The 23,875-nt window shown below is 46.8% G+C and overlaps 1 protein-coding gene across 2 annotated transcripts in view; it reads right to left on the bottom strand.

Annotated features, from left to right (window-relative positions):
• Positions 1-23,875, bottom strand: part of PTPRG (protein tyrosine phosphatase receptor type G) — a 732,636-nt gene that overhangs the window by 92,805 nt on the left and 615,956 nt on the right. For both annotated transcript variants that reach the window (XM_082663439.1, XM_082663438.1), the window contains exons 9-12: positions 20,448-20,632; positions 17,353-17,461; positions 11,343-11,392; positions 8,445-9,207 (exon numbers count right to left, since the gene is read on the bottom strand). In XM_082663439.1, coding sequence (XP_082519565.1) covers positions 8,445-9,207; positions 11,343-11,392; positions 17,353-17,461; positions 20,448-20,632 — 1,107 coding nt within the window. The remainder of the gene's footprint in view (positions 1-8,444; positions 9,208-11,342; positions 11,393-17,352; positions 17,462-20,447; positions 20,633-23,875) is intronic.

Here is a 23,875-nt window from a genome sequence, read left to right as displayed (position 1 = left end):
TTGTATCCCAGCTGCCTCCTGAAAGGTCCAGCAGAGCCTGGCCACCCTGCTCCTGGAAGGTTTGCCTCTCTCTGTGATGCCCGAATCCTGACACCAGGACAAGTGCAGGACCTCTGGGTTAATGCACCTCCTTCTTGCCTCCATCTCTGATTTGTCCAGCTGGTTTGGTTTTGCCAGCAGGCATAGCCCTTTGATTCCTGCCTGCCATGGGTTGTGTGAACTGGCAGCCCACAGATGTGTCTGGCTTGGCACCCCTCCCCCAGGAGTTATTAATTAAATTGTGAGTTAGTTGCCAAGATTTAATAAACAATAGAGTTCACAAAAAAATCAAAAAGGGAATCTTCTCCTGGAGATGTTCAAAACTGGCTAGCAACACAGGTCTGAATTCCCACATGGCAAACATCAGCTAGAACCAAGCAGCACACTCTCTAAGACAGGGCATGGCTCATCAGTTTGCCACAGTCCTCATTGCTTCCTAATGTCTCACATCGGACCTGCTTTCTTCACTCCTAACTCCTGCTGCCAGCTCCCTCTGGCCAGTCGAATTTCTGTCTGCAGGATGGCACTCTGACCCAAAGAATCAGCAGAACAACGCACACACCTGGGACTTTGACAAAGGCCTTATCATCAAAAGCAAAAATCATGGTTTAATAAAACTCCTGACCAGGATTCTGAAATTACTAATTCAGCTCGAGAGAAGAGGCTGCTTCTGACCAGGCAGCTTTACCAATTCCATATTTATTTTCAAAGAGATTTTATTTTTCAACCAATTAGAAACGAATCAGACAGTTGCTCCCTCTATAAACGTGGGCCATTCCTCTCTGTGGACTTGGACCTTCTTCATACTCTTTCCAGGGCTGCATCTTCCTGGTCTGTGTGTAAGATGATAAAAATGGAAAGGAGGTATCAACTTACACCACCCTCTACCCCCATGGATGTGATGTGCAGATGAGGGGCGGCTAAGAGGGTCAGAAGATGTGAGGCCAGGCAGGGCCGGGACTCAGAGAATGAGCCGGTCTCAGAAATGTCTTCCAGTGGAAACTCACGGCAAAATGCTGTCTAATACCTAACCCTCTCTGAGCATCTGCGGGAGGGAGGGAGGGTTTAATGACCTCCCCACAGCCCTCCCTCCTCCCAGCTTTTATTTCCACATCCACCAGAATCTGAGTAAAGTGCCTCCGTTCTGCTTTTTCCAAAAAATTAAAAAAAAAAAAAAAAAGAAAGAAAAACAGTTTTCAGTGGCATATGTCATCACTGAATTAATGCTGTTTGCCTTTTACTGGCTTGGCTCTCATCCCAGTAGAAGCAAATAAAAACGGAGTACAATGTACTATAAATGCTACAGGCAGTGAGACATCAGATGGACCTTTCTGAAACGCTTCCTACCCCGCAGTGAGGGCTCAACTTCTGCTTCAGGACAAGAACCCCTACGTGGTCAAGACTAAAATGAGCTTGGATCTGAGAGGCCACTCTCAGGACTCGGGGAAAGTAGGATTCTTTCACTTTTCAAGAACGATTAGGAGCAGATGTCTGCACACTCAGACATCTACAGCCGGGTTCAGTCGCGCACAACGGGACTGCATTTGCTCTGATAAGGCCACTCCTTCAAAACCACCCGCAGCTGTGAATTAAGGCGCTGGTTTTTGTAAAAAACTGTGCTAAAACACACATAAAAGTCACCGTCTTAACCATGTCTAACAGTACAGTTCAGTAGGGGTAAGCATATCACACTGTTGTGCAATCGATTTCCAGAATCTGTTTTTCATCTGTGAAACGGAAACTCTGCACCTTTTAAACAGCAATTCCCCAACACCCCGACCCCAGCTCCTGGTAACCACCATCCTACTTTCTTTCTGCCTTACAACTTGACTACACTCTAGGTACCTCACCTAAGTGGACTCATATATATATATATATATATATATATATATATGGAATCATATCCATATATATATATTTGTCTTTTGGGGACTGACTTACTTCACTAATAAGTCCTCAAGGTTCATCCATGTTGTAGCATGCGACACGATTTCCTTCTTTTTTAAGGCTGAATAATATTCCACTATAGGTGTATACCACATTTTGTTCATCTATTCATCGGTCATTTGGGTTGCTTCCACCCCTTGGCTACTATAAATAATGCTGTTATGAACATGAGTGTACAAATATCTCTTCAAGACTCTGCTTTCAATTCTCTTGGGTAAATACCCATAAGTGGGATTGCTGGATCATATGGTAATGCTATTTTTAATTTTGCGGGGAACCTCCATACTGTTTCCCAAGTGGCTTCCACTTTACATTCCCACCAACGGGGCACAAGGGTCCCCATTTCTTCACATCCTCACCAACACCTTATTTTCTGTTTTGCTTTGGTTTGGGGGTTTCGTGGTAGCCCCCTTAATGGGTGTGAAGTAAACAGGCGGCCGCTTTTTTATAGGGCCACAAAATTTGTCTTAATTTGCTGGAGCCCTGGCATTAGCTAAACCAGAGACACGATTGTGGGTTACAAATACATATATTCTCCTGCAACGGGACACGGGTTCCATGTTCCGATTACCACGTCTGAGCTGGATTTAGAGCATCTGTCATGTGTTTCAATTTATATCACCACTAGGAGTTCTCATCAATAAGCCCTCCTTACCATTTCACACAGAGCTCACTTAATCAGACTCAACAGTGGAACTGTCATGTGTATTTCCATTAGGTGCTGGAAAGTTGAGGGCGTTTGATAAATCCCAATTTAATTCGAAGTCCCATATATACGGCAGGTCCTCATCTACCAGAAATCACCGCCACAGACACGTCATTGCAACGTCACGTGACTCTGCCATCAGTCAGGACTCATGTCAAACACACCACTCCTTACAGCCTGAATTCCTGACCCCAGCCTCTTTGGAAACCTCGGTGTTCTTGGTGAGGTGTGGTTGCCTGCACTAAGAGATACACAGGCTGTCCTAGTTCAAAGGTCACTCAGTGGGGGGCAGAAACTTCCAAGGACCCAGACACTTCCCGGGAGGAAACTAAATCACACGGGTGCCTTCAGGGCACCTGAGCTAGTTCTTTCCAACACTCCCAGGAAGATCACAGCCAAGACCCGGGGCAAGCAGAATTACGTAGAAAACTTCTCCCCACAAAAAACCTGACTGCAAACTGCCACGGTAGTCCATACAAGTGCCTGTTCTATTTTATTTTGAATAAAGTATGCAACATTTTCCTACCTCCATATACCCCAGCTGAGTTTCACATTCATGATGTCTGCCCTATCTTCATGAGCCTGTATTGCTACTTCTTTCTGACCTTAAATTAACTACTATTTTTTCCCTCAAGTACACTTTGAAAAGGAACTTTACGTTAATACTATAAATCATAGTTTCTCCGCCATGGCGCTATCAACACTTTGGACCAGGTCATTCTTTGTTGCAGGGCTGGTCTGTGCCCTGTAGGATGTTTAGCAGCAGCCTTGGTCTCCTCCCACTAAATGCCAGTAGCAGCCCCCTCCTCAGTCATGATAACCAAAAGTGTTTCCAGATATTGCCAAATATCCCTGCAGGGAAGGGGAACAAAATCATCACTCTGGTTGAGAACCTGTGCCGTAAATTAAAAAATGGTATCTTTTTAAAAGTACACGTTCAAATACTCGTTTAATAATTAACACTTCACCTGAAACCATCTTGTGTTGCCCACTCAGGGAGCAAGCCCCTAAGGCGGGATGCAGGCAGCACCACGATGGAGTCAGGGCCCATTTCTGACCCCCGGTCTCGCCACGTCTTGCCCGGGGCACGTTCCTTAACCGTCTGAGCCTCAGTTTCCTCACTGGCCTAATGGCAACAAGGACAGCACGGGCCTCCCGGGGGATTAAGTGACATCACATTTTGGCTTTTAGCACAGACAACACCAGCATGGAACGAATGTTAACCAGTGATGTAATTATTTTTATAGTCAAAGGTTTTCTTTAGAGCTTGAAAGTTCCAAAGAGGTGCCCAAAGGAGTGGGGTTTGCCCAAAAGGAGTGGGGTGGCTGGAGCTTAGCACCCTTGACTCTGGCTCAGAGCAGAACAGCAGCCCTCAGTCGCTGACCAACACTGTCCATTCCTAGCTCAGGGGCAGGACAAAGGCCAGCCAGGGGCCAGTTCTGGCCTGGAGACTGTACTTTCCTGACCCCTAAACTGGACTGTCTCTTTAATTGACCCCGAGAAGGCAGTCAACAAGCTTTCGGTGAATGAGTGTTTACATAATGGGGTTCTGACCAAGACTGAATCTGAAAAAGGAGCCCTGATTTTAAGGAAAGAAAAATGAAAAATCCCAGCACTGCGTGATGAGTTTGTAGACAATGCCCACCCTGAAATGCTTTTGCTGGGGCAGGCCACGTACCATCCCGAGAACATTTTACTGCACCAGTAGGCATCTGAGGGTGCCCACACCACATCTGGGCTGTGCCTCCTGAGGGACGGACCATGCCTACCGCCTGCCTGATCTCTGCATGTGTCTGAGCCGGCCCCTTCTTCTAGAGAAGCATTCCCCTCTTCTCCTTCCCTGCAAGTTAATACTAAAGCTACTACTCATAGCACTTGAAAAGATGTTATCAAACATCAAGCCTTTTTGAGATGCTGGTAAAAATATAACACAGTTTGTAACTTTAAACGTTAACGCTTTTTTCAAAGAGACTAAATATTGATTTAAAGAATTGTTTTTAACACGAAGAAAAAATAAATGTGGAACAGATTTAAACAAATGTACATCCACAGTCTTTCAAAGAAGTCACCACTAACATTAAAATGATGGTGATTTCGTTTAAAAAATAAACACCAAGCTGGAGGAGGCAGATGGAGAAAAGGCTGAGATGGATGGAAGCAAAGTGAGACCTTGGGGGTCGTGGACAATGCAGGGTTTTCGGGTTTTACCCTCAAGTTACTCACATCTTTTATTCACCAGTGGGTACACACGTTTCTGCTTAAACCAGGGGTCAGCAAATGACAGCTCACCAATCAAATGAGGTCCACTGCCTGTTTTTGTAAACAGAGTTTCACCAGAACCCAATCACATCCGCCCATTTGGGTAGCACTGGGCACGGTAGCACTGGCTGCTTCCGTGCTACCTGGCAGAGATGCACACTTTCAGCAAAGACCTATGGTTCACAAAGCTGAAAATGTCTGCTCTCTCTGGCTGTTTGCAGAAGAAGTTTGCCAATCTCTGGCTTAACCGATCCCCACGACTACTCTCAACCTGGAATTGCCTGGAACTGCCTGGAATTCTAAAGGAAGATCCCTTTTGGCTTTGGGAAGGAGTGGATGTTCCCATTGAGATGAAGGTGGCAAGGGAAGATGCTCTGATTCACCAGTGCTGGGGACAGAGCGGAGTTCCTGGAGGTCATTTTTAAAGCCAGCTCATTGGGGACCACAGTCTCCACATGCTCTTTAATATCCAAGGATGACTGCAGAAGAAGGACCTATGAGGGGCCTCCTAAGTCACCAGTGCCATCATGTGGCCCTCAGGCTGCCGAAAGCTCCTCGTTCCTTGTCACCGACAAGGGTGACTCTGCACCTCCTGTGGCACTAAGGGCTATGCCTATCCCCACTTTACAGACAGACTCTGGGCAAAGACTGGCCTGAGGACCCTGCGTGAATAAAGGGCAGAGCCTACTGTAGGGATCTGACTCCAGAGCTACCCTGCCAAGATGGCAGACGCTCAGATGCCTGCAGCGTTGAAACTTGAGACCCGCACGCCCCGTACCTGGAGGTGGAAATACCCCAGGTTTACCACCTGTTTCTTCTCCCCTTTCCTTGGACTCTGGAACTTGACTCCCATTGCAATGACTCATTTCTGCTTACTTGGACTACGTCCCAGGTCCCCACCCTCACCAGTCTCTCAAGGTATCAACACTCCCAACCCAAGCTCTTAGCAAGCCACACTTTTCAGGAGTGTGGACAAAAAAAAATGTTTAAGAGGAGCAGGCTGGGAGTGCAACTTGCCAGAGCCTCCAGTCCAGAGGCCAAACCACTCAAGCTTGACAAGCAATTCCAGGTCCACCGCTTGTCTTTGGAGAAACCACAGCGGTCCGAGTCACCATTGCCATCACCTCCTAACTCTACTCCCTGTGTCCGTTCTTGCCTCCCCAGATGTCCACACAGAGGCCCACATGACCTTCTGAGAAGGTTAATCAGATGAGTGACTCTCTTGCTGAAATCCATCACTGCTTTTCCATACCCGTTGGAACCAAATCCGCAGCGTGGCTGATGAGCCCCTTCCTGATCTGAGCTCTGCTTGTCTGTGAACTCAGCCTGTATCCTTCACCTTGGCGGTCTAGACACACTGGCCCTCTGATGGCTCCTTGATGATCCTAATTAGTTCTCACTTTAGGGTCTCTGGACCTGCTGCCCCTCCTGCAGCCTAGAACGCTCGTTCATGGATCATGGCATAGCTAAGTCCTTCTCACCACCTGAGTCTCCATTCAAATGCCATCCCTTGACCATCTGATGCTATACTGTCCCTGTCCCCGACTCCAGCACTTGACGTTATGCAGTTGTTTACTGGAATAGTCTCAAGCTTGTCCATTAGAACATAAACCCCAGAAGAGCAAGGCCTGACTAGATCTAGAGTCTACTACCAGTACCTAGTCCAGTGCCTGGGACACAGTGGGTACTATATAAATATTTCTTCAATATCTTCAAACGCAAGAAATCCAACTTTTTCACAGCCAGTTCCTAGAGGGAATGTCACTGCTCATGCAGGAATATCTTCAAACAGCTTCACAAGTGGCTCGATATTTCCTCCACTCAATTCCTTGGAGGGCCACTCTGCACTTTTCCCTAAAAGTGAGCAACGCCCATAGCAAACCCACACTTCAGAAAATGAGTCCATACCAGCTTTAAGGAGGAACGTAATTCAAAACATGAAAATTTATTCTAAGTTGTATCTTAACATACGAGGTCTCAGCTTTAGATGAATTTTAATGTTTACAAGTGCAAAAGCAAATAAATATTTACCAGTTGCTTTTTTTTTTTTTTGCACTCTTATAACTCCACAACAGCTTAGATGCAAAAAAAATTGTTGCTAAACATCTTGTAGTCTGGCAAAAGAAAGAATTTCTTATTAAGAAAACCCCTCACAACAATAACAACCCCTCACGCTCAGGGCTCCCTTGTAGAAACCATCAGGATGGTTCATTAAGATTTGAGCGTGGACTTCCCTGGTGGCACAGTGGTTAAGAATCCGCCTGCCAATGCAGGGGTCATGGGTTCGATCCTCGGTCCGGGAAGATCCCACATGCTGTGGAGCAACTAAGCCCGTGTGCCACAACTACTGAGCCTGTGCTCTAGAGCCTTTCAGCCACAACTACTGAGCCCGTGTGCCACAGCTACTGAAGCCCACGCGCCTAGAGCCCATGCTCCGCTACAACAGAAGCCACGATGAGAAGCCCACACACTGCAACGAAGAGTAGCCTCCGCTCACTGCAACCAGAGAAAGCCCGCGCACAGCAACGAAGACCCAAAGCGGCCATAAATAAATAAATATTTTAAAAAAAAGAAATGAAAAAGATTTGAGCACATGACAGAGTCACAAAGTTGCCCTCGGTCAGCGTGATGGGGATCACATCCTCCCCGTGGAGGCCAGACCAGCCATGCCCTGGTCTTACCATCCAGGAACTCGCTAATTCACAGAGCAAACAGGGCTCTGAGAGCGAGAGCCCTGTTCCTCGGGCTGGGATCATGGGCTAATAATACCAGCTCTCCCCATCCCCACGCTTTCAGCTTTAATGTAAATGTCACTTCCCCAGAGGGGCCTTTCTTAATTCAAAAACCGCCCTGCCCTGCCCTCTTCCTGATTATTTTCTCTGACAACACCCTGTTTATTTCCTCTATTATTTACCGAACAGTTAGCTCGTTTTCTGGCTTTTCAGCGAACTTGCTGGCTTGCTTTCTAACATTCTTGCTTCCTGATTTCCCGGCGTGCACCCTGGTGAGATGCCGCCACCCCTGTCTTCTCCTTTACGCTGTAAGCTTCAAGCAACAGGGACCGTGCTCACCGGGGTTAGCACCCAGCCCAGGGCCTGGCACCAAACGGGCAGTCCATAAACACAGGTGCTCAACAAGTGAATAAGGAATGAAATCTTGAAGGATAAACTTATTAAGATCGATGTCTTTTTTATTCATTTACCAGGGCCTGGTTGAAGTGCTTGGAGTTATTCTGAGGCAAGTCGATTTTACCAGGTACCAAGTATCAAGGCAAGACAGTCCAGCAACGATAAGAGAGTAGGTGATTCTTATTAGAATTAAAAAGACACACACACATACACACACACACAAACACATTTTTATACCAGAGACACACAAAATTCCAGGAATATTAAGCACTCTCTGGATCCTTATCCCCTGCCCCCAATTATTTTTTAAAGGGTAGGACTGTTCACAGCAGCTTGGAGGCTCAAGTGAGGAGTGGCCCACTTACCTGGATTAACAGTGATAAATTTGCTATCTTCAGAAAATCGGTCCCCCGGGGACATAGGCTTCTTAGACGGTGTCTCAGGCCTCTTGGGATCATTCTCTCTGTAATGCTCCTCTGTGACTGTGGGGGGCACTTGGGTGAGGGTGACGGGGCGGGGGTCCAGGGCGTCCTCGGGCTGGGCGGTGGGGATGGCAGTGCCGTCCCGCTCACGCCCGGCTATAGTCTGTCGCCCACCATCCTGGGCAGCTCTGCCGGGAGCCGAGGGGGCGGGGCTGGGCTCAGTGCCGCTCCGCGCCTGCGTGGCGTGGGTCACGCCGTTCCTCTCCTTCTTCTCGGAGCCCTTCTCGCCCTCCTCCTCGTGTTCCCGCTCGCCGTCTTCGTTCTCACTCTTCTCGTCCTTCTCCCCCTCCTCGGCACCCTCGCCGTCCTTGGTTGGCGCCGAATCGCCGTCGGGGCCCGGAGAGGCCAAGGCCTCAGGTGTGGCCGGGACGGGTCTGCCGGCCTGTTTGCTGGCCGCGGCGGCCGTGGGCAGGCGTGTGGGCCACACGGTGCTGGGGAAGGAGGAGATGCCGCCGCCGCTGAAGCCCAGGCCGGCGAGGAGCGTGCTGGTGACCACCGAGGCCACCGTCGCCTGGCTGCCGCTGGAAGACGGGCCCATCCCAGTTGCCATGGAAACAAATGAGAAGGGGATGCCAGAGGATGTCCAGGTGGAAGACCCCGAGCTGATGGGGGCCATGTCGGCCGAAGAGGCGGGAGATGCTGTGGGCTTGAAGGGGTCACCCGGGGAGGTTGGGGGAAGGGACAGAGGAAGAGAAAGCAGAGTGTCAGTCATCAGGACTGGGGACAAGGCCCTGGGTATGACCCTCCAAGGGTTTTACTCATCTTTTTACTTTCCTCATGGGGTGTCCTAAAGCATGGTGCCAAAGCTGACAGGAGGTGATCCACGGATGACCATCTCTGCTCTTAAAAGTTTTTACAATTACTTAAAAATTGCAACCAGCATGTCAACCCCAACTTTTCACTGACAGGGCTCGGGAGGAGGCTAAGTGACAAAACAATAAGTAGCGTTCACGTTGTTTGAAAGACAAACATCAAATAAGCAATGAAGTGGCAACATCAGATTGCCACCTGTTGTTGGGATGACACTGGAAGAAGCAGGAGCCCTTGGTCTTGTATTTACTGGTGGCTCTTGTGGAGAATACACTGCCCTTGTCTAGAAACACTCCCCAGGATCTGGTTCCACATCTTAAAGTGAGGAAGTGGATGGACAGAGGGACAGTGGCCCGCCCACGTCTGAAGCGGCAGGTTCGGAAGCAGGAGCCATGCTCTACACCGAAGGCTTTGGGAGCTGTTTACAGCCGGCATCCCCGTGCTGGGCGCTGTACAGCCACCGTACCTTCCAGAGTCTCCGGATTTATCTACAGCAAAATCTATGCTCATGTAGATGACAACGATAAGAATTCTATTTAACAAGTGCCAACTGTGTGTTGGGCCTTCCCAAGCTACGCTGGAGACACACATGATCATCACCCCATTTTACAGGTGAGGAAAACGAGGTGCAGAGAGGTTAAGGGGTAGAGGTGGCTGCCTGTGCCCAGACCTCAGCTCATTCTTCCCACCATACTAAATTGGGGCTCAGCTGTGAGATTTTATTTGTACATAGTATCTTAGGAAAATAAGATGTGTTGCTCTGAGTTATTAGTTTAATTTTAGTTCTTGAAACCTGGCGTGCAGAATCCAGAATTTCATCCCATCATTTATACAGTTCAAAATAATACAGCCAGAACAACTCACATTTCATCACTGTATCATCAAGTTTCAGTTTGAAAAGTTTGTTTTTGAAGAACAACCAAGTTAGCAAATGTTGAGTTCTGAAGTTGGTTAATGAAATGCCAGGTGCCACTTAAGATAAGGCACTGCAGACAGAGCAGTCAGGCAGCCTGGGCTTGAGTCCACGATCGCTCACCTGCTCTCTGGGAGATGCTGGGCACATTAACTCACTGAGCCTCGGTTTCCTCATCCATAAAATGGGAGTAATAGTAACACGAATCTTGAGGAGCAAATAAAATAATAATCTGTGCCTGAAACCTGGGAAAAGCTTAATAAATTTTAGGCTCTTGGGCTTCCCTGGTGGCGCAGTGGTTGAGAGTCCACCTGCCGATGCAGGGGACACGGGTTCGTGCCCCGGTCCGGGAGGATCCCACATGCCGCAGAGCGGCTAGGCCCGTGAACCATGGCCGCTGAGCCTGCACGTCCGGAGCCTGTGCTCCGCAACTGGAGAGGCCACAACAGTGAGAGGCCTGCGTACCGCAAAAAAAAAAAAAGGCTCTTATTGTTATCACCAAAGCTGCAATTAATATTGGGATTATTAGTTGCACTAGAAAGGGGAAAACTTAGATACTGAGTCTCCAGAAATGTGCAAATATAACTGGGCAAACGACAACCATTCTTTTTTCTTTCTTTTTTTTTAAAGCCGCACTGCATGGCTTGTGGGATCTTAGTTCCCCAACCAGGGATCAAACCCGGGCCCCTGAGTGAAAGCGCCGAGTCCTAACCACTGAACTGCCAGGGAATTCCCAAATGACAATCTTTCAATTTTAGCATGTCTACTCCTTTGCACTCTTACGTCCTATGCTCCCACAAATAATAAATAGTTAAAAATACGGAGAATTTTTATCTCTACAAAAATTATAACAGTATAACACTACTGGTTTAACTCTGTCGCACAGCCTGTTTTTATAATGCATTGAATTTTAAGAGTGAATAATGTAATTTATTCAGTATTTTAACCGCTTCACATTGAGCATTTAGACAACATCATACTGCCACCTCGTGGTGACAGTTTTAACGGCATGCAAATTACCAACCAGACACGACAAAGCGATTACATTCTCTACTTACCACTCCTGTTTTGACAATTCTGGTCCCTTGGAATATTCGAGTGGTATTAGCTGAGAAACAAAGAAATTACACTGTAAACAATATAACTGTTGTTTCGACAAAACTGCACTTACATACACAAATCTGAAATACATATAATTTTTATGTCATAAAATGAATATTCCTTACATTTTTTTTCCAACCATCAAAAAATGTAAAACCCTTCTTAGTTTGTGAGTCATTAAAAAACATGTAGAGGGTCAGGTTTGGGCTGTGGGCCACAGTTTGCTGACTCTTGTCTTAAGCTATTAATTTACAACTTTAAGAAGTTTTAATCATTTTTCTATTTTATTCGTAAGGTAAAACTTACATACTCTAAAATGCACAAATCTTAAGTGTAGAGTCCAATTAACTTTCACCTCTGTAAACACCTGTGTAACTCCCCCTCCCCCCATATTAAGATATGAACATTCTCCAGCACCCCAGCAGGTTTGCACGTGCATGCATCCAGGCAGTACCCTCATGACCTTTCCCTAAGGTCGCCACCACTCTGATCTTTGTCAGCATTTTGTCTATTTTTGAACTGCTTATAAATGAAATTGTATTATCCCATTGTTCTTCACTATTGTCTTTTTGGTTGTAATTTCTTATATTATCCTTTCAGTGACTATAATATGTATCCTAAACTTATTACAGTTTACCTTAAACGAGTACTTTTATCTCTCCTTAAAAATGTAAGAACTGTACAGTAATTTATTTGCCCAACTCACTTTTTGTGTACTGTCATATATTTTATTTCTATCAATACTTCAGTTTTAAAACCTCGTAACACATCACCACTGTTGCTTTAAATGGTCAAATTCTATTGTTTTTTAATATTTATTTATTTTATTCATTTTTTTGGCTGCGTCGGGTCTTTGTTGCCGCACGGGGGATCTTCGTTGAGGCATGTGGGATCTTTCGTTGCAGCGTATGGGCTCCAGGGCACGTGGGCTCTGTAGTCTGCATGTGAAGCGCGGGCTTAGTTGCCGCGCGGCATGTGAGATCTTAGTTCCCCGACCAGGGATCAAACCCGAGTCCTCTACATTGGAAGGCGGATTCTCTACTGCTGGACCACGAGGGAGGTCCCTCAAATTCTTTTATATTAGCCACAGGTTACTCCTTCTGATGTTCTTTCCTTCTTTCAGTTCTGTTCACCCATGTGTTAGTATTAAACAATATAACTACACAAAATGTTTAACTGTGGTAAAATACACGTAAAACTTACCATCTTAAACACTTTTAAGTGTACAGTTCGGTTGTGCTAAATCCTTGTGCCACAGATCTCCAGAATGTTTCCATCTTGCAAAAATGCAACTGTGTACCCATTAAACAAGTCCCAGCTTCCCCCTGCCCTTCCCCCACCCCGCAGCTCCCGGCAACCATCCTTCTACCTTCTGTAAGTTTTAGTACTCCATATATCTCATGTAAGTGGAGTCATATATATTTACTTGTCTTTTTGTAACTGGCTTATTTCACTTAGCATAATGTCTTCAAGATTCATCCATGCTGTCCCATGTGTTAGAATTTCCTTCCTTTTTAAGGCCAAATAATATTCTGCTGTCTGTATGTACCATATTTTGTTTACCCATTCATTGCTGATGGACATCTAGATTGCATCCACCTTTTCTCTATTGTGAATAATGAAATGCTAAACAGTATAACTTAAAAAATATATCAGACTGCTTCTTTGTGCTGATCTCAAAAACAGTAGTCTTACATAAACTAAACGTTTGCTTCCTATACATAAAAGACACTGAAAAATTAGCAAAAAACTGCTAAATCTCCAAATAAATAACATTTGTACCTGCTGGAGTTTTCATCTAAACTAGAAGTGGGGCAAGTACCTGACATATTTTTTTATTTGCCCTGCAAGCTTTTTGGGAAAAAAAAAAAAAAAAAAGAATTTGCTGCCAACGTTGTAAACAGCAACTTTTACCTAAAAATCCCAATTTCCTGCTCATCCCTGAAAAATCACAATATTGGGCAAAACTGAGCTCACCTTCCTGCAGGGCAACATTTGGTCGGTGCTGAGTGTCCGTCACCCCTTTTCGAAGGGCACATTCTGCAATTTCCCACTGACGGCCCTCCCCTCATCTGTATGTGTTCCCTGCCTGGCCCCGGGGCACCTGTATTTGCGAGCCCCAACTTAACGATATATTCACTTCGCTCAGCTGGAAAGTGAAATGGGTGAAGAGACAAATGTGGAGAACAGACCGATCTAGATGTCAATACAACCAGGTCAAATGAGGCAGCCTAGGGAGCAAACAGTTCTTGCCTGGCACTAAATATAACCTCCCACCATCAGTGAGTTGCTTCGGGATCGATACTGCACTGCCTCAGACAGGTGTACACACCTCCCTTTGTTAGACAGGAAGAAAGCCCCCTAAGAGACCTGCTTTCCCTGCCCTTTACAAAGGCCTTAATTTAAGGCCAACAAACCGGCCACTCCATCAACACGCCCGCTTTTCACTGATCTTGAACAATTTCCACTGGGGTCCGTTCTAGCCGTGGTGACTATGAAGTTTCTACAAGAGCTTTCAGATCAGGAGTCCACCGGCTCGGTGGACTTCAGGGACGGGGGAGAAAAATGAGACCCGCACCCCCACTAAGCTGTCACGGAGATGCAGCTTTTCCTTGCACGAGGAACGCAAGCTCCAAATCTCAGCTGCATTTTAATAGGATCGTCCTACGACTCTGCGATTGAAATGGGAGTATCTTCCTACTGCCTTAGAGTTGTTGGAGCTATTTCAGAGTATCACTTATGTTCATCACTACTCAGAAATCACCGTCGCTAATAGACCCACCACTTGTCATTTAATACTTTCATAAAAGAAGCGCACACATGACTACGTTCCCAATTTGTTTAAAATATTTTGACAATCGTATCTGAGCATAATTGGTTTCCTTTCCTATGTATTTTACCTGTTTATTTTAAACCATTCTGAGAGAGGATCTGTTGGCTGGGCCAGGCTGCCTAATGAGTCTGTGGCTCAAAGAAAAAGCTTAAGAGGCCCTAGTTTCCATGACTGTTGAGAATTGCGAAAAAGCCTTTTGAACACTTAGTAATCAATCTTTTTAGCCATTTGTTGAAGACCGGGGATACAGGGTAATATTTATGCTTTAGGGGTGGTCTGTTGTTGTGTACAAATGATTGGGCTTTGGAATGAGAGATCGGACTCTTCTTAGTAGCCAAGTGATTTTTCGCAAGTTACTCAACTGCCCAGGACGTCATTTCCGCCTCCGTATAACACCTGCATTACAAGTTGCCACGAGGTCAAATGAAATAACCGATGGGCAAATGCTCTGTAACTGGGAGCCGCTCTACAGATAACGATTACCATCATTATCATATTTACTACAGTAAGGTAAACATAACTTATTTATTACATTATACAGGACATAAATATTGCTTTATTTACTATAATAATGTAAATATTCCACAGGGCTTCCTCATGCTCCCAAACCAGAGGTAAACTTTATCCCTGGGAAACCTAATTATTCTGAACAAAGGTGTCCATGAAATTCCCTAAGTTAATTTCCTTCCCTCTTAAAACTTCAGTCCTAAGAGTTGACCAGTTTTGTACACCGGCCTCTACTGCTCATAAACTCCTACTTGGCTCACCAGAAAAGGCATGCTAGCTTACCTGAAGACTTTGTTTTTCCACTGCCCACTGCTGCAGGGAAGATGCTAAGGCCATTGTGTACCCCTTTGTTAACATGCTTGTTAACACGCAGGGACAAACACCAGTACAGAAAACGAGCAAACACGTGTCCACCCCTGAGCAGAGAAAGTCTGCAGACAAAGGAGACACTGGCCATTTTCAACAAGTCACCGTGATCAGACATTTTAAATATTCCGTGCTTGGAATTTACAGCTGACAAGGCCGTTTTGAATTGCATTACATTACAAACATTTAATTTTTCAAAGTCCGTGCAGAAGCCAACGAGCTCAGGGGCCTATTAATCAAGAAAGGCGGTGCTGCGGATTCCAGGCTCCTAGCTGGAGTGCATGGAAGGCCCAATTATGATTTACGTGCCGGAAGATCCGGGGCTCCACTCTGGCTTCCCGTGCTCTCTCCCCTGGGCTGGCGTAGACCTGGCCTTGGCTTTCGGACCCTCCTCAACACAGGCAGATGGGCCAATACATTCAGGGCAAAGGTGGACATGGCGAGTGTGATTTATTTGTGAGAAAAAATACAGCCATGCTCATTTCAATTAGTTTAAATGGAAGGATGAGATAATGTGAACATTAGCAAAGACTATTTCAATACTAGATGCAAAATTGCAAAGCTAGAAGGGATCTTTGGAGGGACTCTCAGCTGAAGGGCTTCTTATCCTGGGTTCATCATTTATTACTTTTTATATTAAACCTCATACTTAGGGGGTATTTATAGTTAGTACCAGGCACTGTGCTCATCAGTTAACATGCGTCACCCCCTGTCACTCTACAAGGACCCTGTGAGGTCGGTACTCTCACGACTACCACTTCTGGACTGTGAAATTGCAGCTTAGAGAAGCCAGTCAACATTCTCAGAGTCGCAGAAACACTAAGTGGCAGCCAGGACTCAACCTTGGGGCCCTCATGTCAGGGCCCTGGCTCTGAGCCAGCTCTTCTCAATCTGTAATGTGCACGCCTGGTACCTGAGCCATCTGGTTAAAATTCAGATTCCTGGGCCCCGCCCTCTGAGATTCTGAGACCATTAGTCTGAGAGGGGCCCATGAATGTGCATTGCTCACAGGATTCCAGACAATGAAGCTGGTCCACAGCCTACAGGTTTTATGGGGCCCCTAAAGCTGTAATACGCAAAATTCTGGCATTTTTCTAGAGGAAGTGTCCAAAGTCTTCATCAGATACATGACTCGCAAAAGTTAAGAATCCCTGGCCTGGTGTGTAGGTGTCTCAGAAACTGAGGATTCAGAAAGTAAAGAACCTTACCAGGGAGGGCATCAGACCGGCAGAGCAAAGCCCAATGTCCTGGTTGCTCCCTTCATGCTGGTCTTAGCGCCCCTCACCAAACCAGGTCTGCAAACTACGCCCCACTGGCTGGCTGCCAATTTTTGTCAACAAAGTTTCATTGAAACCAGGACTGGGATTAGGTCGGGGCAAGTAAGACAGAGTGGATCCTGTCTTTATGCAAAAGTTAGATATTTTGTTCAAGAACCTTTTGCATTGATTTTGCTTTTAAAAAAATATTCCATTGGGCTTCCCTGGTGGCGCAGTGGTTAAGAATCTGCCTGTCAATGCAGGGGACACGGGCTTGAGCCCTGGTCCGGGAAGATCCCACATGCCGCGAAGCAACTAAGCCCGTGCGCCACAACTACTGAGACTGCACTCTAGAGCCCGCGAGCCACAACTATGGAGCCCGCATGCTGCAACTACTGAAGCCCGTGCACCTAGAGCCTGTGCTCCTCAACAAGAGAAGCCACCGCAGTGAGAAGCGTGCGCACCACCACGAAGACCCAACACAGCCAAATATATATATATATATATAATATATTCCATTGAAATACAATGTATCTTGATGACAGAGTTTTTAAGAGCTCCTTTGAATTCTGCACCAAAGTGAATGCTCCTCTAGGCTCACCCTAGTGCTGGTCTGAAACTTTCCACTAGACCCTAAATCAGCTAACTGAATCATGTTAGAAATCCAAAGACGATATTCCTCCACACGACTAGGAGGTGATTCTGTGATCTGACACAGTATTAGACAAATACTTGGTTCCCCACAGTTGGAACATAACAGTAATTAAAAAAATAATCAACACATCAACACTTCATTCTTCTTCCCCTCTTCTGGCCTGTGAAACCCCCAACCAAAAAGACGGGCCTAAATTCCCCAGGCTTTTCAGGCGTTATTGCAAACCCCACACTGATGCTGAGGCCAGGTTTGTATTCTTGTGTCCAAGCACCTGAACGGGAAAAAAGACAAAGCCCAAAGGGAGAAGGGACCCGGGGGATGCAGGGCAGACAGGAAGGGCGGCTCCTCACCTTGGAAGAGCATGGTCTGGCTGAAGTCACTCCTCATGTCATTGCGACACACGGCCTGGACCCGGAACAGGTAAAGGCTGTCAGGTGAGACAGGGCTAATGGTGGCTTTCTGCAGGGGAGGAAAGAACAGGCAGTGACCTGGTTTGGAAGGCCAGAGCACACTTTACATTTGAAAGCCAAACCTCAGAGAATGTTAAGTGTTGCCTGTAGGTTTCTGCGTACCAAGGCAAAGCAGGACAAACATGTTTCCTCACCGACCAAAGGCTCACCTTGAGAAAAATGAGCTTTCAGAGATAACCTCACCTGGGAATCTGTTTTCGACATGGAAATGTGTAGGGTGAGAGAACAAAAAGTCGTCTTGGCTCAGATACTTGACGCGGGCTTGGAACGTGTCTTCAGCCCTCTTTATACTCACGAGGCTGGGACTTCTATCAAAACTACTCTACCTTAGAAACGATAATGATTTACCCTAGACAGCCTCTAGAATTATCAGGTGTAGGGAATTTCCAGGGCCAGGCAGAGATCAGCGCAGCCACAACAAAATCTCTGTTTCTTTGCAGTTTAAAGGCATTGTTGTACCTTGACCTTGGATGATGTGGGGCACGATGCTAGAAGAACACCTGACTAGAGGTCAGAGGAGAGGAGATCTACCTGTGTCACACCACTCACCAGCTGTGTGATTCCGAGTCAGTTGCTCAATGTCTTTTGGCCTCTGCTCCCTTCAACTGTTAAATGGACAGAGTAATATTTCCCTCACAGGGCCCTTGTGAGTGCTGTACAACAAAGGCTGGGCAAGCCTTGTTCGTAGGTAGTCCACACCACGAAATGGAAAGTACACCCCCAGTCTAACACAGGGGTGGCAAGCGACGGCCCACAGCCCAAATCTGGCCCACTGTCTGTTTTTTGTAAATAAAGTTTTGTTGGCACACAGCCACGCCCATTCATTTACCTGTTGCTATGGCAGCTTTCACCCTTTGACGGCAGAGTTGAGTAGCTGCCCACAGAGGCCATATAGCCCTTAAAGCCTAAAATCTTAACTGTCTGACCCTTTCTAGAAAAAAGTTTCCCAACCCCTGGTCCCAACATCACAAGCCAAATCCAGACCCCCATTCCTCAAAGCTTTATTCCAAGAGTCTTTTAAAAATCAGAAAATGGAAATTACCTAAAAAGCCGGCAGGGCTCGCTTCCTGAAGAAACAAACAACAAAAGCAACTGATTTTCAAAGACTCCCTAATGGATGAAATGTCTTGTCATCGCATTGTGGGCCAAGTCCAGAAAGCAGCTCTGGGAGCTTTAACCACTGAGTGGGTTTTTCCCAGTGTAGCTACTGAAAACCTCTGAAGAGGCATTAAAATGTTATTGTGCCCACACCTGCTATCTGTTGCCTAGCAAATGGATTCCTGGTGAGAGGAGGAGGTTGGGGTCAAGTTATTTCACTTTCAGCCTCATTTCTCTCTTTTGGAAAAAGGAGGCAGTAACACCTGTCCCACAGGTTGGCAGTGAGGGCGTGAGAGAGAGACGTGGATGCTGCAGAATGCCGGGAAAATGTTCAGTATGACTTTTAGGTTTCTGGGCCACGTGAACCCTAAGTTGGAGGATAGCTTTGCTGCCACTAAGTCAGCACTCTCAACTTCTTGAGGAATTAATTAATTTTGTGTGTCCCCAAAGAAAGTAACCACCCCTAGAAATTCTTACAAAAAAAGAACTTGCTGTCAAAGCACGTTTTTCTCTACAGCTCTCTCTTTCTCTGAAACTCATTTATGCCTCATACTCTAAACCTCCAGCCCCATCTTCTGTTCAGAGCAATAGCTTTGCTCCATCTATGCAGGGATTTATTAGAATTCACTCCAAGCCGGTTATCTATTCATCTCTGCATGTTTAATTATTTTCCACTTAGAATAAGAAACCAAATAAGCGCCTAGATAGTTTCTGCTGATTAATGCAAGCCACCTTAGTTCAGAGAAACATCCCTCACGGACTTCCCGTCGTGACAAAGGTTAAAACACATCATAACCTTGGGTACCTTTCAATAGATTCCTCTCCGATTTCATGAAGCTCATCATTCCCTAATGTGACCCAGATAACAATGTCTAGTGGGGAAATTGAAAACATAAATGGAAATGAAGTAAAAGAATCTTCATCTAAAGGAATACGAAAAGTATTATTCTATAACTGATTGAATGGGCCCCGGGGACTCTGTACGGGGAGGAAAAAACGTGCTAACAGTCATTAAGGATCCCACTCAGTGCTATTACGTTTTCCATGTGCATATACAATTATGGGCTTCATTATCCCAAAGACTTCTTTTGATTAACAATAAACGCCAGGCTTTCAAACCCAAATGTGTCACTTTGCGTTTCCCTGCAAAGATGTAAAGAGCAGCGCTTGTTGGAGGGATTGCTTTTCCAGGGGAAGAAGATGGCTTCTGCAAACGTCTGTTCTGAAGGGCCTTGGTGGGGACTGGCCACTAAATATTTATGCACATTTAAGATGAGCAGCTGGATTGGGCATACGTAGCTCAAAGTGAGGTCAGGTATTACAGCGTCTGAGAGTCTGAGAGCGGTGGCTAAAAATTCCGTGGTCACTGGGGTCTAGCAGGTCGGAATGTATGAGGCAGATGAAATGTGACAGAAGGGAGTGGTGGGGACTTCGGAAAGCTGCAATGGTGTGGGGAGGAGGGTGGGGGCGACAGCTGCCATAGTAGTAACAGCCAGTACTGACCCAGTGCTCGCTCTGTGCTAGGCCCTGCTCTACAACTGCAGAACTCACCTAACATTTACAGCAACGCTAGCAGATGACAAGCACTTCGTGGAGGCTTTCGGACTTTTTTTTTTTTTTTTTTAAATAATGAAAGAAAAAGCAGTCAGTTTTGAAGGGCCGAGTTACAAAGAAATTAACTTTTCCTGGTGGTATAGCCATCAGGTATAAAGGCGGAATGGAGCCCGGGCAGGCTCCGGCCCCGGTTCACCCCGGTGGCACCCGTCCTCAGCAGGCAGCGTAGGGCTGGGATGCCACAGGTCAAAGCACGCCAGAGAGATGCGCAGGGGCCCCTCCCATTGCTACAGACAGCCTGACTCAGAACAGGGAGGTGTTACCAAGTCCTTGTCGCTGTCCTTTGTGAACGTCTTCTCCTTCTCATCCTCGTTCTTGGTCCAGCTGTAGGAGATCATGTAGTTCATGATGGGTGGGTGGTAGATGGTCTCCGGCGGACTCCAGGACACCTGCAGTGCTGTCTGGTTCAGGGGCTGCACCTTCATGTGGATGGGCGGAGAGCTGCAGACTGAAGACACACGGCCAAGCTCAGGGCCTCGTGGCACTACATACGTACACGCCCCGTGTTCCCCAAGACTGCAACCTCGAAAGGTTGACACAGTAGGACGGGGAACACCCACGCCCCCATCGCCGGGATCCACCGGCTGCTAACATTTTGCCACACCCGTTCTCCCTCCCCCCTTCTCTTTCTACACACACACACACGCACGCACGCATGCACACATGCTTCCCTGCTGTGTCACTGAAAGCAAGTTGCACACATTCTGAACTTCACTCCTTAAACTCAGGTCTGTATCTCCTAAGAATAAGGACATTCTCCTCTATAATGGCAATGTCTGAGGGTCTGTGTGCCCCCCAAATTCATGTGTTGAAACCTAATGCCCAATGGGATGGTATTAGGGCGTCAAACTTGGGGAGACAATTAGATCATGGCGGTGGAGCCCTCATGGGTGGGATTAACGTCCTCATAAGAGGCCCCAGAAAGCTCCCTCACCCCTTCTGCCACGTGAGGACATAGTGAGAAGATGGCTGTCTGTGAACCAGGGAGCAAGTCCTCACCAGCCAGTGAGTCTACCAGCACCTTGATCTTAGACCTCCCAGCCTCCAGAGCGGTGAGAAATAAATTTCTGTTGTTGTAAGACACCCAGTCTATGCTATTTGTTACAGCAGCCCAAGCTGACTACGGTCATACCTAAGAAAATAAACACTAACTTGATATTATCTGACATTTACATCATCCCTATTCAAATTTCCCCAACTGTCTCCAAAAGATTATTTATATAACCCTTTCCCCGCCCACATGACATGTCACATTCAGTATTATAATGCTTTAACTTCTTTTAATCTAGCATTCTCATCTGGCCTCTTCTTCCACAATGAATTTTTTTAGAAGCCAGGCCACCTGACATGTGGAATGTTCCAGCTAACTAAAATTGTAGATGACATTTTATTGTAAATAGATCACAGTGTAAACAAATACGATGCAAAATGAGACTTTAAATAATTTTAAAGCAAACGCACAAAAAACCAGGACGACTTTCTCTGGACCAGCAGAACTCTATATAACTATCCTGATGGAGGGCAAAGGAAAAGCCAGGCTAATTCCCGTTTATTCCTTGTGGCCGGCAGGTTTGAAGGAAGGTGGCGGCTCTATATCTATCTACTAACAAACCCATTTTAGAGCTGGGAGTATCAAGTCAGCCATTAACAGCCACATTTTGGCCCTCCAGATGTGCACTTTCCCAGGGGCCTTGGTTCCTGCCCGCACAGGGCTTCCATTCTGAAGCAGAGTTTCTCAACCTCAGCAGCACTGGCCTCTTGGGCCAGAAGACTCTGCTCTTGGGGGCTGTCACGTGCACTGTAAGATGTTTAGCAACATCCTGGGCCTCTACCCACTAGATGCCGGTAGCACTCCCCCCAAGTTAAAACAACCAAAAATGTCCCCAGGTATCGCCAAATGTCCCTGGGGGGGGCAAACACCCCTGAGAACTACAGGTCTAAAGGGGGAGATGGGAATTCATCAAAGAATGACATGTGTGCAGCTACTATCACACACCAGGATGGGATGGGCGGAGGGGAGGAGAGGAACGCTGTATTTTCCAAGCACTTTCTAGGGAGACTTGATTCATGCTACAGGGTCCAGGGAAGACTCTTTAGAGGCAGGTGCATCCAACTGAGAACTGCGTGGAGATTCACTACGTGGGGGTCAGGAGAAGAGGGGAGGCCGGCCAAGGGACCTCAGCAGGGAGAAGGCCTGAGGTGCCCAAAGGAAGGCAGTGGGGCTGGATCAAGGGAGGCCAGTGGAGCGGGAAGCCTCTCAGGCCCAGATGAAAATTCTGGCTTTTACCCTCCAGTACTCCGAAGCCACGGGAAGGATGTGAACCAGAGAACGACGCAGGCAGGTGTGCACTTTACAAAGCTCCCTGGAGCTTCAGGTGAGCAAAGAAGAGCCCAGAGGGGCTAAGAGAGGAGCAGAGAGGCCTGTCAGGAGGTGCTGCAGACGGCTGGGTGCTTGTCTACCTAGGAGAGAACAGCAGGTTCTAGAGCAGATAGAGGCAAAGCCTGGCAATGCGCTGGACAAGGAGAGTCATGAGGGCGAGGGATGCAGTGAGGACGACGCTGAGGTTTGGGGGGCAGCAGGGGAGCAGCCCTGGAGGGGACGGGCCAGGGGATGTGGGGCTTGGTTCTGGGTTCTCCCAGTAGCCCATCTCCAAGCCACGCAGCCCACCACGAGCCAGAGTCCCCTATTTGCTCCTCAAGAGCCCCAAGCCCAAGGCAGCCCTGGGGAGGATGGCTTTCCTGCCAGAGAAGCAGGGACCCAGCTCTAAGCAGCTGGCTGACGGAGAAAAGCGGAGATTGGTTTTGACAGGGAGGCAGCCTTTGGCTCTTCGACTGCCAAACCCTGCTTCAGTCGGACAGATTCGCTTTGTGCAACTGAGACAAGAAGGAAGGGATAAATTAATGAGGCATCCCCACTGCCCTGCAGAACCCCGGGAGGCATTTCGCTGCCTGCTGCGCAAATGCCACTGGAGCAGGGACATCAAAGAAAGAATGTGATGTTAAGGCTCCCACAGAGACAGGGGGGTGAAATGACAGAGTGCTGACACTAGGTGGCGCTCACATACCATTTTAAAATACCCTAAGGTCTCAGTGGTTTACAGTTTCTCAAGAGGGCGGGGCTGGGAAGGGGGAGGAATGGGGAAAGATCTACACTCCCATCTTTCCAAGTACCAATAATGAACCAAGGAGATTTATATACTCGGAAGCTCGTGTCCCTCCATTGATGACATGTCAGATTTTCTGACTTTTACATCTTTTCTCACCTCCCCCTATGTTTTTACTTATCTCCTTCATTCTGAAGCCATCACTCCCCTGCTCCAATTAGGGGTGAGCCGTACGGGGGGGATGCATGTATCTCTTAACAGTTACATCATAACCACATAAATAATCCTATCACCCACATGCGGATGCAACCATTCTTCTTATTTATTCTTTGAAATAAAAATAGCTGGCTTTTTCTTTGCTCATTAAGATGATTCATGTTAATGTTTTTAAAAAGAATCCAAGTCATCCAAAAAAGTAAGAAGAAGAAAGTTTTAAAAAAATCACCCGAAATCCCAGTATCCAGAGACAACCACTGTTAACTTTCTGGGGATCCAACATCTTCATGCATGTGTAAAAACACATACATGCAACCTGATATAAACGGGATACAACGCATTATGGCCCTGTGAGTGAAGTTGTTGTTCTC

The sequence above is a fragment of the Grampus griseus genome, assembly GCF_964374135.1.
Source record: "Grampus griseus genome assembly, chromosome: 10".
Classification (NCBI taxonomy): Eukaryota; Metazoa; Chordata; class Mammalia; order Artiodactyla; family Delphinidae; genus Grampus; species Grampus griseus.
The sequence above is the reverse complement of the archived record's forward strand: the minus strand, read 5'-3'. Positions and strand labels throughout refer to the sequence as shown.